Source organism: Saprolegnia parasitica (genome assembly GCF_000151545.1).
Source record: "Saprolegnia parasitica CBS 223.65 unplaced genomic scaffold supercont2.7, whole genome shotgun sequence".
Taxonomy (NCBI): Eukaryota; Oomycota; class Saprolegniomycetes; order Saprolegniales; family Saprolegniaceae; genus Saprolegnia; species Saprolegnia parasitica.
The window spans coordinates 799,700-812,518 of NW_012156401.1; the positions used below are offsets into that span (position 1 = coordinate 799,700).

The 12,819-nt window shown below is 59.5% G+C and overlaps 6 protein-coding genes across 6 annotated transcripts; 5 read left to right on the forward strand and 1 right to left on the reverse strand.

The window, feature by feature from the left end:
• Positions 1-213: 213 nt before the first annotated feature.
• Positions 214-2,585, forward strand: SPRG_03033 (hypothetical protein). The gene is made up of 11 exons (XM_012341614.1): positions 214-285; positions 340-378; positions 425-625; positions 677-717; positions 768-1,214; positions 1,267-1,406; positions 1,451-1,569; positions 1,616-1,713; positions 1,763-2,152; positions 2,196-2,323; positions 2,367-2,585. Exons 3-11 carry the CDS (start codon positions 529-531, stop codon positions 2,500-2,502), a joined length of 1,596 nt encoding a protein of 531 aa, XP_012197004.1. The 5' UTR covers positions 214-285; positions 340-378; positions 425-528; the 3' UTR covers positions 2,503-2,585.
• Positions 2,586-2,739: 154 nt separating this feature from the next.
• On the reverse strand, positions 2,740-4,359 carry SPRG_03034 (lipid-A-disaccharide synthetase; the record flags this gene model as incomplete). Its single annotated transcript, XM_012341615.1, has 8 exons — positions 2,740-2,851; positions 2,895-3,058; positions 3,113-3,238; positions 3,285-3,366; positions 3,416-3,842; positions 3,887-4,034; positions 4,085-4,187; positions 4,232-4,359. The coding sequence occupies 8 exons, from the start codon at positions 4,357-4,359 to the stop codon at positions 2,740-2,742; spliced, it is 1,290 nt and encodes a 429-aa protein (XP_012197005.1).
• A 310-nt stretch (positions 4,360-4,669) lies between these two features.
• Positions 4,670-7,808, forward strand: SPRG_03035 (hypothetical protein). Its single transcript, XM_012341616.1, has 4 exons — positions 4,670-5,548; positions 5,593-6,005; positions 6,050-7,052; positions 7,095-7,808. The coding sequence occupies exons 1-4, from the start codon at positions 4,715-4,717 to the stop codon at positions 7,377-7,379; spliced, it is 2,535 nt and encodes an 844-aa protein (XP_012197006.1). The 5' UTR covers positions 4,670-4,714; the 3' UTR covers positions 7,380-7,808.
• Positions 7,809-8,138: 330 nt separating this feature from the next.
• SPRG_03036 (hypothetical protein) lies at positions 8,139-9,246 on the forward strand. The gene is made up of 6 exons (XM_012341617.1): positions 8,139-8,308; positions 8,360-8,400; positions 8,446-8,575; positions 8,623-8,705; positions 8,752-8,893; positions 8,939-9,246. The coding sequence occupies exons 1-6, from the start codon at positions 8,168-8,170 to the stop codon at positions 9,224-9,226; spliced, it is 825 nt and encodes a 274-aa protein (XP_012197007.1). The 5' UTR covers positions 8,139-8,167; the 3' UTR covers positions 9,227-9,246.
• Positions 9,247-9,523: 277 nt separating this feature from the next.
• Positions 9,524-10,551, forward strand: SPRG_03037 (hypothetical protein; the record flags this gene model as incomplete). The annotated part of the gene is made up of 2 exons (XM_012341618.1): positions 9,524-9,978; positions 10,035-10,551. 2 exons carry the CDS (start codon positions 9,524-9,526, stop codon positions 10,549-10,551), a joined length of 972 nt encoding a protein of 323 aa, XP_012197008.1.
• A 198-nt stretch (positions 10,552-10,749) lies between these two features.
• Positions 10,750-12,817, forward strand: SPRG_03038 (hypothetical protein; the record flags this gene model as incomplete). Its single annotated transcript, XM_012341619.1, has 7 exons — positions 10,750-11,033; positions 11,076-11,251; positions 11,302-11,386; positions 11,438-11,553; positions 11,604-11,730; positions 11,896-12,487; positions 12,684-12,817. The coding sequence occupies exons 1-7, from the start codon at positions 10,770-10,772 to the stop codon at positions 12,815-12,817; spliced, it is 1,494 nt and encodes a 497-aa protein (XP_012197009.1). The 5' UTR covers positions 10,750-10,769.
• Between the last annotated feature and the right edge of the window lie 2 nt (positions 12,818-12,819).

Below are 12,819 nucleotides of genomic sequence, written 5' to 3' on the forward strand. Positions count from 1 at the left end.
TTCCTTCGAGCTGCCGTGTTTTATCACCGCGAGAGCTGCCCAGGATCCCCGCAAAGAGGCTCGTGCCGCTGAGGTCGCTTGAATCTCGAGCCTGGCGTGCGCTGCCCATCGCCACCAACGCACCCAATGTGCATGCCGAAAATAAGCGCGCCAAGGTTATCCGGATGATTGGCACGGAATTTCCGGATACATGTGGGACGCAGTGAGTGGGAGTTCGAGTCTGGCGACGAGGAGCGGAGGAAGATGGAAGACCCGAACCGGCAGCTGCTGTACGAGTGGACGCGCGTACGTCGCTGCGCTGGAGACCTGATGGCTTCTTACGCCAACACGCGTGGCTAGGACGACGACCTCTGCAGCCTCCGCGCCCAGGTGCGCAAGGTACGGTCGTCCCACGCTCCAAAGATCGCAACCCATGATCCGGTAGATCAATGGCTTTTACAAGGAGAAGCTGGCCGAGTACGCCAACGTGCTCGACGAGTACGAGCGTGGTGTCAACGGCACGGTGCGCGCGCCGTCGGCCTGCGACCCATGGAGCGCCGCATGGTCGAGCTGGCCAAGCACGAGTGGATCATCCTGCACCAGCGCCTGCTGTGGCTGCGCCAGTTTCAGATCTCGAGCCACGCAGGTTGGGTCAAGAAGAGTCTCGTCGCTCGTGATGCTACGTGTACATGGGTAGATCTCACGGCACGGGCCCCGCTGGCCATCACGATCCTCGACGTATCGTCCAGCACCATACTAGTATTCATCTCCTGACCATGAGCATTTAGGACGTGGACTTTGCCGACTTGGACAAGACAAACGCGCAGATCGTGCGCCTCGAGTCGCTCGTGACCCGCGCGTTCTTTGGCGGCGACTGGCGCGCGGCCAACCGCGAGCTGTACCCGCTGAGCGAGGAGCACATCATTTGGTCGGGCTTCTACTTTGGTATGCGCACGGGCATGATGCTCATCCTCCTCCTCTGGGTGCTTTGGGACAGCGTCATTGACGACTCGTACCACCACAACCTGTGGCACTCGTCCGTCATCGCCGTCTACCGAGGCATTGGCGTGCTCGTCCTCCTCGCCTGGTTCTGGTGCCTCCAGCTCTACCTCTTCGACCAGTACGGGCTCGCGTTCCTTCGCGTCTTTCATCTCAAAGCGACCAAGTCGACGCAGTACCTCCACTTGCTCCACCAGATTGTGCCCGTCACGTGCATCTACCTCGTCAACCTTCTCGTACTACGACCTGGGATGTCGACCTGTGCGTGATACCATGCTGCCTGCGTAGCTCTACTTCAAGGTGCTGCGCGGCGACCTCGGCGACTACATTCCCGCGCACTACTACCCGCTCATGCTCTACGCCTTCCTCGTCCTCAAGCTCATTTTTCCGCTCAAGCAGCGCCGGTCGCTCATGCGCACGATTGGCCGGTGGACGACTTTCTTCCACCTCGCTTTCTCATGCGACTTTCTAGGGTCATGGCGGCGCCCTTCGCGATCGTGCGCTTCCGCGAGTCGTACGTCGGCGATATCCTCACGAGTTTGGTCAAGGTCATGGTCGACCTCGCGTGGTCCACGTGTTATTTTGCGTCCGGTCCGAACCCCCGTTTCTTGATCCGACTTGATGCTTGGTGTTCTAGGCGCCTTCTTTGAGGAGGATCCGAAGGGCCAAGACGTGTGCTCGCAGAGCGATGTGTACCGTACGGTCGTCATCCCGCTCTTCTCTGCCCTGCCCTTGGTAAGAAGTCTCTACCTACGCTCCGTAGATGCTGGACACTGTGGTGTAGTGGTGGCGCTTCATGCAGAGCATGCGCCGGTACCATGACACGCACGCCCGGTTCCCGCACCTTCCGAACGCGATGAAGTACGCGTGCGCGCAGTCGATCGTGCTCTTCGCGGTCTTTCACCCGAACCTCAAGCAGCAGGACCGCGAGTGGACCGTGTACCAGTCGTGCTACATGGTCGCGTGGGTGGGCACGACCATGTACCAGTTCATCTGGGACATCTACATGGATTGGGGCCTCGGCGATCTCAAATCTGGTTTCCTGCGCCAGACGCTCTTGTACCCAAAGTGGGCCTACTACGTTGCGATCGTCCTCGATTTTTTTCTGCGTTTTTTCTGGACGCTCACGCTCGTGCCGTCGTCTGGGTACGGCCCGATTCCCGGCCACATCCAGGTAGGCAATGACCCAGTGCATCTTCGTCAACAGCAAGTCGTAGCTCTACTTGGACCCGGTGCTGGCGTCGGCCGAAGTGTTTCGACGAAGCATGTGGGGACTTCTCCGCGTCGAGTACGAACACATTGTCGTGCAGTCCATGGACCAAGATTCGCCGAGCTCCACCGACAGGTTGGATCCAAGATCTTGTCGTATTCTTATGCGTCCATGGTAGTGAGATCGACTATGAAGAGGAAGAGGAAGACACGTCGCCCAAGTCGTACCCGATCCGCGTCTTTATCGAGATCACCGTCATCGTCGTGCTCGTCGTGACGGTCGCCCTGGTCGCGATTGCGTCTCGATCGGTCTAAAAGTACGCTATCTGCCGGTCACAGCATCGCGCTTGCGGTCCATTTCGGCAAGGACAACCTTGGTTGCGCCAATCAGACCCGTTTTGGCTTTTACATTGTGGTACCGTTGCAGCCACGTCGCTGGCGCGGCAAAATCGGATGCTCGAGGCATCGCGCGGGTCGACGTCATGTCGCAGGAGCGAGCCAAACACTTGGCTCATTGGCGCTGCATTATTCGGCGGTTCGGCACAGAGGCGTCTACGACAGCACGACGTTGGACCATGCATTAAGTGCCACGGCGCAATACGTGAGCGCAGCAGCAATGTTGATCGGGGTGCACTCGGAGAAGAGCACTTCGGGCATCAAGGTGCTACGAAGCATGTACAACCAGCGACACACTACAGTATTTGTACCGAGAGCTCATAATGTTGGGCAGAGAGACATGCTGGACGCGCGCGAGAAACCGAGCAAGTAACTCAGTGACGCGATTCGCGCGGTAGATGACGACCGTCGGCAGCCCCGCGAGCGCTGCTTCCAGCACGACCGTGCCCGAGACGGCAATCGCGACATGGCTTTGCTACAATGCATCGTGGCGTCCTTGCGCCCGTACAAGGTTGGGCAGTACTAGTACCTGAAACAGGGAGCGCTTCTTGCTCGCGTCGTCGGTGACGTGCACTGTAAACGGCATCGACCAGTCGGCCAAGTGGGCGTGGACGAGCGGTGCGACCGCCGATATTGTCGGAAACACCACGTGAATCTACTTGTCCATATGTCTCAATCGGTCCATGTCCTGGCGCTTCTACCGGCGCGTTTCTCGCTTGGGCAGAGTAGAGCTCAATGGCTTGGCGAACGAGCGAGATCGTCTGCAGGACCTCGTTCTCGCGGCTACATCAAGAGGGTGAATCATGTGCGCTCACGATGGCTCAAGACGCACCTGCCGACGAGGGCGACGATGGTCCAGGTTGCCGCCTTTGGCTGCGCTCGTTCGGCGGCGAGCGTCGCTAGGATCGCTTGCGTCTTGCGCGCGGCGTACGCATCGTACGGCAGCCACGGCGACGATGGCAGTAGCGCCGTGTCATCCGATGACGCGTCGAGCGTCGGCACAGTCATCTCAAAGAGGTGGTGGACGTCGCCAAAGTCTTCGAGCGCCGGGTGGCCGACAAAGGTCACGACCGGTCGCGTCATTGTGCGCGGCTGGAAGAGAGGCGCTTCGAAGGGCAGGAGCACGAGCATGTGATCCATGAGGCGCGAGAGACCATTCGCCGTCGCCTCCATGTGCTTGAACTTGTGTGTGTACGCCCACGTGGACGGCGCTACGTAGTGCACGACGGCGGCCTTGCGGCGCACGGACGCTACGTCGACTAGGAAGCATGAGCGGATGGAAACGAATCATTTGGCGACCAACTCTTTTCGACATGGGAAAGCGCGTGGTAGAGAAGGCCTTGGGCGCTCAAGATGCGCAGCACCCGAAACGTAAAGCCCTTCGAGTCGATGGTCACGACCGCGTCCGGCGCGCAGGCGTGAATGTCCTTGACGACGGCGCGCAGATGGCCCTAAAGATGTGTCATGTGCTTCACGTCTCCGTGATGAAGCATGCGCGTACCAGCGTCGACCAGATCTTAGGCAGCACTTCGGTGAGACCCATGAACGAGAGCTCTTTCATGGGAAAGAGCGATGCGAAGCGGCCTTGCTCGGTCATCTGCGGTCTGCCACAGGCTTGTGAACCGCGTTGCCACTTCGTAGCGCCTACCCGCCAACGCCTCGAAAGGTGACTGAAGGCTCCTTGGTCTGGAGGGCACGGATGAGCTTGGCGCCGATGGCGTCGCCCGATGCTTCGCCGGCGACGATGTACACGACGCGCTTGGCTGTCGGGCGCATGGTCTCCTGCTTGCAGTAGTATCAAAATGGAATCTGTTGACTAAAACCACCCAATTTTGGAGCTGGCTCATACCGTGTCTGAAGCGAGGGCCTCTTCGTGGCGAGATCTCATCGACTTCATATAGCATATGTTTTTGTTAGCCGTGGTTGCTCAAGCGCCACGAACAATCGCTGGAACCACGGCGTCATATTCTCGCAGTAGCCGCGAAAATGCAGTGTTTTAGCTGCCTCCAACCCTGGCGACGAATCTTTGGCCATATCCGGTTGCTTGAGGAAGCGTCCGGATGACGGCGCAAAATTAGACCGAAAACAACCCAGCAAAGAACAGTCCGTCGTCGCGCAGCCTCCGAGGAGCATGGAGATCGAGGTCGCGCATGGAGTCGAAGGCCGCGAAGAGCATGACGATGGGCTCTTCCTGGACGCGCTATCCCATGATGAAGGCGCGCTGTCACCGACGGCGCAGCTCCGCGAGCTCGACCTGCACGAAGATCACTTTGTCGAGCAGCAGCGATCGCCCGTGACAGACCTTTCGTTCTCGATGATGCTCGAGACAAAGAGCAAAAGTCGGAGCCTCTCGAAGAAGCGTTTGGGCTACGCGCGGCCCGGGCCCTACATGCTCTCGACGCTCAAGGAAGAGACCGACTCGCCGGAGCCGCGGACGGCGAAGCGCAACCCGTTCCAGTACAACTCGGACGAGAACGACGCGGACGAACTTGCTTGGGAGCTAAAGGAGCAACTCGCGCAGGAGCGTGAAGACGACAACGCGTGGTCCCACAGCGACGTGCAGAGCGAAGACGTCTACCGCTTCGTGCAGCCGCGCCGGCTCTCGTCCTGGGTCCAAGACGATGCCGTGTACGCGTGCTTCAAATGCCACACGGAGTTTACGCTCCTCATCCGGAAGCACCACTGCCGCGCGTGCGGGCGCATCTTCTGCAACGTGTGCTCCAACCAGCGCCTCGTCATTCCCATCGACTACGAGTCGACGCCCGTGTCTTACGCGATGCACGGGCAGGCGCAGTACGCGTCCTACTCGAGCGCGCTTGCCTCCAACGCGACCGAGGTCATTGGCTCGCTTGGGTACTACGTCTGGTCGTACAACTCGGCGACGCCCGCGCTCTCGGCGTCGGCCGACGACTTTACCGAGTTCCACGGCGGCTGCTCGAGCTCCTCGGCGTCCTTTCTCGACGAGGTATATTTATATTGCGTTGTGCGTATGCTCACGTGGGCCTCTAGATGCAGCACTCGGCCGAGCTCGAGCGCGACCGCTTTCTGCGCAGCATGGCAAACCTCGAGCAGCGCGGCGTCGTGGCCAAGTTTACGCCGTCGGCGGTCGCACTGCACAAGCTCAAGATGCTCCAGCAAGCGCCGAAAGGAAGCGTGCTGCAGCGCGTTTGTGACGACTGCGCGTCGGCGCTGCAGCAGCGCCGACAGCACTACAACACGGTTCGGGTCTTCGAGCTCTGCGGATGGGACATCCAGACGCTGCGCGTGCTGGGGCAGGTCTGCCGCAAGTGGCACCGCGCGTCCATCATGTGTCTCTCGACGTTCCGGCAGATCCAATATTACCTTCCGTCGCACCCGCTCAGTCCGCGCGAGAAGGACCTCCTCATCCGCAACCGACGCTTCCTCGCAGGCCACTCGAAATGGTATGCATACCGACGCGCGCAACAATATATAGTATTGCGTGTAGGCTCCTGCAGCTCGTCAAGGCCGTGGATGTCTCCAAGGAGCACTCGAGTGACCCGATCGTCGACGACATTTTGGCGCTCATGCAAGCGCCGCGCACGCACAACTGCATGCTCACCATGTGCTCCCGGCTCTGCCGGCACGAGCTCGAGAGTGTCGACGCGCTGGAAATTCTCTCCAACGCCAACGTCCAGCACATTGGCTTGCGCAACCTCTGCGTGCGCGCGCTCCAGCGCAAGGCGTCGCCGGACGACTGGCTCAGCTTTTTACCCATCGTGCTGCACTCGCTCAGCGTCGAGACGTGCGCGAGCAGCCTCGGCGATGCGATCGTCTCGCAAGCGCTCGTCAACGCGCGCTTTTGCAGCGACCTGTACTGGGGCCTCTCCGTGCTCGCTGAAGACCGCCGCTGCCGGCGCAAATTTGACGGCTTCCGACAGCGTCTCCTCCTCCGGCTCGTGTCGGCCAACGGTGACATGGCGTCGCAGCTGCTTTGCGGCCAAGAGTTTGTCGATATCTTGTGGCAGCTGCCGCACCGCGCCGAGCCGAGCGTCGTCGTGCGTCGGCTCGAGCACGAAGTGTCGAAATCCGGGCTCTTTGCCACGACGCCGCTCCGCCTGCCGGTCGAGCCGATGCTCACGATCTCGGGCATCCACTATGCGTCGCTCAAGGTCATGCGCAGCGCAGAGGCCCCGGTCATCGTCACGTGCACGGGCGTCGAGAACGCTGACGCGTCGCCGTCATCGGCGCTGCGACACACGTACCGGCTCATGTACAAGCGCGACGACTTGCGCAAGGACGCGGCTGTGCAAAACATCATCCGCGTCATGTACACGATCCTCAAGCAGGAGACGCAGATGTTCAACTCGGCGCTCGTCACGTACCGCGTCATCCCGACGTCGAGCTACGACGGACTCATCGAGATCGTCGAGAATGCCCATACGCTCTACGCCATCATCCGAGAGCACGGCAACATCATGCATTTCTTGCACCACTACAACGGCCACCGCGTACGACTCTCTCCTTGTACAAGTTGTCTAAGACGAATCTAGACGCTCAGCGACATTTCGACGTCGTTTCGCGAGTCGTTGGCGGCCTACACTGTCATTACGTTTCTTCTCGGCGTCGGCGACCGGCACGCAGAGAACGTCATGCTCACGAACGACGGCAACCTCTTCCACATCGACTATGGCTTCATCTTGGGGAAAGACCCGAAGCCGCTGCAGCCCCCATGCGCCTCGATAAGAACATGCTGGATGCGCTCGGCGGACCGCTTCAGGTCGAAGCCTTTAAGAACTCGTGCGTCGTCGCCTTCAACTGCCTACGGCGCCACGTGAGCTTGTTCTTGCTCATGCTGCGGCTCGTGGTCGATGCGATCCCGGAGATTACCGACTTTGGCGTCAACTACACGCAGGCCGACCTCGACGCGTTTGTGATCGAGCGCTTCCTGCCCGGGCAGTCGGACGAAGAGGCGGCGACCGCGCTCAAGCTGCGCATGGAAGGCAAGTTCAACGAGAAGATTGGCTTGACGCTGAGCGACTTTGTGCATGCGCACGCGAGCGAGAAGACGGTCACAAAGGGCATGAGCTCCGTCAAGGTCGGGGTCGAAAGCGTCGGCGGCGCGGTGCACTCGGTCGCAAACTCACTCACAAGCGGCGCCAGCTCGCTTCTCAAGTACGTTTGGGGCAGCAACTCCGCGTCCTGAGGCGTATAATACTCAATTTTTAAACGGCTATAAACGTAAATACGCGAAAGCATTTCGCCGGGTCTCTATACAAAAGCCCACCTTGGCCGCAATTAGGAGCTAGCGCAAGACTTCGTTTCGTCGCAGTGGGCGTGCTCGACAAAGGCTGCTAGCTTTTGTATGACGTGGCTCTTTACCCGACATTTATCGCCTTTCGAGATGAGTTAAAATAATGAACGATAAGCCCATGTCTTGTGCGCAGTTGTGCTGCCACGTCAGGTCGCACCACAAACCGCTTACAACGCATACTACCGATCTATCCGATAGTAGAGGTTTTATAGGAATAAAAATATCGCTTTGGCATAGAAAGATGTGGATACAAATAAGTCTAGTTGAAATACTACGGCGGCGACGCAGAAGCCACAGAGAGAGAAGAGAGAGATGGCGCTGCCTGTTGATACGTCCCAGACCGATGCCTTGAACCTGCAGGTGCTGCAGCGCCAGGACAACCAGATCAGCGAACTCGTGGGCACGGCCAGCCACGTCGTCGTCTACGAGTTCGACCAGGCCGACCAGTCGTGGGTACGCGGCGACGACGACGGCCGTGCAGATCGGATGCTCACATGTGCGTAGAAGCGCAAGGAGGTCGAGGGCTCGCTCTTCGTCGTCAAGCGGTATGGACGTCATGGTCCACGCCGACGCTGAGCTGCTGCATTTAGGTACTCGGCGCCCCGCTTCCAAGTGTTCGTCAACAATCGCCTCAGCACGGTCAACCTCGCGATTGGCGTCGACGCCACCTTGAACGTGGACAACGTGGACGAGTTTCTGATCATTCGCTGCGTGGACACCGTACGCGTTGTGTGCATGTCCATGACGTGGCTCATTTCGGCATGTAGACGTCGCCGAGCGGCTTCAAGATTTATGGCATTTGGTTCTTCCCGGAAGAAGACCGGCAGAAGACGCTCAAGCTCCTCGAGCGGTACGCCATCTTGCGCTCCATACGCGGTTCTATGGGTTCTTGACAGCATTCTGGCGTCGATCAAGAGTGGCGGCCCTCTGACGCCAACGCCCCGCCAACAGCCGCAGCAGCAGCAACAGCCGCAGCAGCAGCGACCGCAGCCCCTGCAGCAGTCCGCCGCGGTCCAAGAACCCGCTCCCGCAAAGAAGGTACGGTACCGCTTTTGTGGCCATGTTATAACATCGCTGACACAGTCGTTCGGCCCGATTGGGTCCCCAAAGCGGGCAGCGAACAAGGTGTTCAGCAAGGCCGAAGGCATCGCCGCGGGCGAAGCCATTCTCGGCATGATCTCCCAAAACACGCGGACGGAGGATGCGCAGAGCAACGTGGAGGCGACGACGCCGCCGTCCAACGCCGGGCGCCGCAGCCGCCGCAAGGACCGGACGCTCAACAAGGACCAGTTCAAGGACGCGCTCGTCACGTGTCTCGAGGACCCTGCGTTTCTAGACCAGATCTACCAAGCGTACGCGAAGAAGCAATAAGCCATTTGGCAGCTCCTCCTTGCATGCACTCTTGAGTTTTACGTAGTCGATTCCGTCGACACTGTAGTTGGGGGTAGGGGTGTGAAACCCGTGTGGGCCAGCACCATGGGCAACGAGACGACAGATAATAAAATACCCTTGTGTGGTTTTTCATTTCACACGCGTGGTTTTTCGGACGCCTGTCTACGGGGACTGCCAACAGCTGTGTTGACCGGACGGTGGATTGCGCACACGTTTGCGTGTACACTGCGAACCTTGGTCGACACGGGCGGATGGCACAAATCAAAATCCTTGACCATGGACATCACGCTCTGCTCGTACAACATCCGCTTCGTCTTGGACCGCTGGGACGAGCGCCGGCCGTTCCTCGAGAAGACGCTTGCGGCGACCACCGCCGACGTCTTTGCGCTGCAGGAAGTCAACATTGGCATGCACCACGGCCAGCACGCGCACCTCCGCGACGAGCTCTCGACGGCGCTGGCGACGTCGTTCACGGCATTTGCGTCGCCGGGCGCACGCTGGTACATTGAGCGCATCCCGTACCTCGGCGCGCTCCTCTCTGGCGAGCGCAACCCGATCGCGCGCTTCTTCTACGACGGCTACGCGCGCTTCAACGAGCGCTTCCTCGCGACGATCCTCGGCCGACACACGCAGACCGTCTACCACAACGAAGTGCTGCGCGTGCTCCTCTACGGTCTCCTCGGCACGGGCTGGGTCTTTGGTACGACGCTTCTCGCGCGCTCGGCCCTCTCGTACGTCTTTGCTGGCATCGTTTCGTATGCTTATGGGTATTGCATGGACCTACTAGGCCCGATGGCGCGGATGTGCTCCTTGTCGGGGGCTGGCGCGCCGCGCAGTGCGTCCATGTGACGACGACAGCAGCGGACAAGAAGATGCTGGTCGTGAACGTCCACCTCTCGTCGGCGCTCGACCAAGAAGACATTCGCGTCGACGAAGTACGCCAGATCTGCGACTGGGTTGACGCCAAGTGCGAGGCCGACAGCACTCTCACAGCCGTTGCCATCATGGGCGACTTCAACTGCTTTCCCCACGGCGACTGCTACAAGTACCTCGTTGGTCGTGGCTACAAGAGTGCGCATCACACGTGCCATTCGGCTGAGCCCGAGGTGACGTTCCATCAAGGGCTCGAAGCGCCGACCAAGGACGTTGGCGACGAGTGCACGCTCGACTACATTTTCCTCAAGGGCGATTCGATTACCGTCAAGGATGTTCAAGTCGTCGGCCAAACTCAGTGCGGCGACGACAGCACGCTCTTCCCGAGCGACCACTTTGGTCTCGTGGCGCGCCTCACGCTCGCCGAGTAATCGCTTAGGCCTGAGATTCTTCCTATTAAGGCACCTCGCCAAAGCTATCGCTTCCACCATCAGAGCTGTCATGTGTTCACCAATAATGACAAGTTGTACCGTCGCCACTGGACGCGCTCTTTGATTGGGCGCTGTTGCAGCAAACGCCCTGGGGTTGGCTCAATTCAATCCTGTTTTGGCCAATTAAAAGACGAGCTTGTCCGTTGTTCGCAGTTTGCATGAGCACGCCGAATCCGTTCCAGCGCTTTGCGCGCCCACGGGACGAGGCCCAGCCCAAGCAGCGAGTCAAGAGACTGCTGTCGCCGAGAGCGGCTACACCGGCCAAGCGGCAGCGGCCCGAAGCTACGACCAAGGAGGAAGCGATTGACGACGACCCCCGCCTGGCCATGCTCGCCCGCATGCAGTCCATTCGCAAGGGCATGATCGCGCAAGTCGATATCTACGGCACGCAGCAGCTGTACAGCGCCACGATGGCGCCCAAGGTGTGCATCATAATGGCCCAACAGCCTGTCATGGACGCATAGGACCAGCGCTGGCAGATTCTGATCGCGTCGCTTCTGAGCACGCAGACACGAGACGAAATCACGGCGGCCGCTATGATGCGGCTCCACACGTTGCCTGGCGGTCTCACACTTGCGTCCGTGCTGGCGCTCTCAGTCGCCGAGCTTGATGCGCTGCTGTGTCCCGTCGGATTCCACTTGTACGTTTGGTTGCAGCCACCATCGATGCGATCGATACAATGAACGCTAGGAAAAAGGCAGAGCAGTTGCTGCGCATTGCAGAGATACTGCAGACGCGCTACGGCAGCGACATCCCTGTCTCGATTGCCGACCTTGTAAGCACTGCACACTCCCCAACCGATGCAGTGAAGATGAGGCGCTAGTAGATGGAGCTTCCAGGCATCGGTCCAAAGGTCGCGCGCTTGATCGCCCTCGTGGCTTGGAACCGCGCCGACGGCATCATTGTCGACACCCACGTCCACCGCATCGCGCGTCGGCTCGGGTAGGACAACTGAGGACATCATAAAAGTTGGTTGACGTGCGTACGTGTAGCTGGACATCCGCGACAGTGAAGACCGCCGAAGACACTCGGCGAGAGCTCGAGGCGTGGATTCCGGCCGACAAGTGGGGCGACATGTCCAAGCTTCTGATTGGCTTTGGCCAAACGCACTGCAAAGCGGTAAAGCCCAAGTGTGCATCCTGTCCGATGCGTGATTCGTGTCCGTCGAGCTCCCAATTAACCGAAGCGTAATCACCACTTCAATGGCCATCGATATGCGTCGGTTCAAGGATGTTTACACATACAATGCAAGACGCATCCGCCATCGCATGTGATCCGCCCCAGTACCTTGACCCAATGTTGAGCGTTTGCGCCAACTATGCCGACCAAGAAGGTACCGTCGTCGATGGTACGCTGGACACGGGTAGCACTGCATTGACGCTCGTGGCATCCGCGCTTGTCATGATCGTGACGCCTTCTTCCGTTCTTCTACGCCGGCCCCGCAGGCAAAGACATGGCGTCCAACACGATGATGATGACGGTCATGCGTCCCAAACCAGTTTTTGGCTACTCGGTACAACAGCCTTTGGCTCGGACGGACTTTACAGCTGGGCCACGTACGTTCGTCAAGGTCGGGAAGCCCCCGAGTGCCACGTGCGCGCGACCTCGTCACCGCACATTGTTGTTGCTCTCTTCCAGACGCAATTCGCGACGATTACGCCGGCGCTGCTCAGCGTCGATCGCATTAGGTTTAGCACCTACGTCATCCTTCTCCTCCTATGTACGCCCATCGTCTACGACCCGCTCGCCAACTGGATGTGGTCTAGGAAGCTCGGCGACAACTGGGCGATCAAGGTCGTGGGCTGGGAAGGCAAACTTGATGCGCTCGACTTTGCCGGCGGCTCCATCATCCACGTTCCGAGCGGCAGCCCTCATCGTCGGAAGTCATGCCTACCGAGGAGAGGTCAATCCCATAATGTCCCGCCCATCAGGATTGGCCAACCTTGTTCTGGTTCATTTTTTTGGCTTCAGCGCCGGGTCCGAGGGGCGTCGCTGTCATCGCCGCTACCAATGTGAACGCGGCCATTGTCGGCGGCAACGGTATGCAGTTGGTGTACCTGCTCGTTGCCCAGTGGGCTACTCGTTTGTCGACACGACGCTCCTCCTCATCCTTGCGCTCAAGCACACCAGCGTCTCCAAGGAGAAGGAAATCCTCGGCGTGGACGTCGTGTACCGACCACATGCTCACCCCGGCGAGATGGAGTGAGA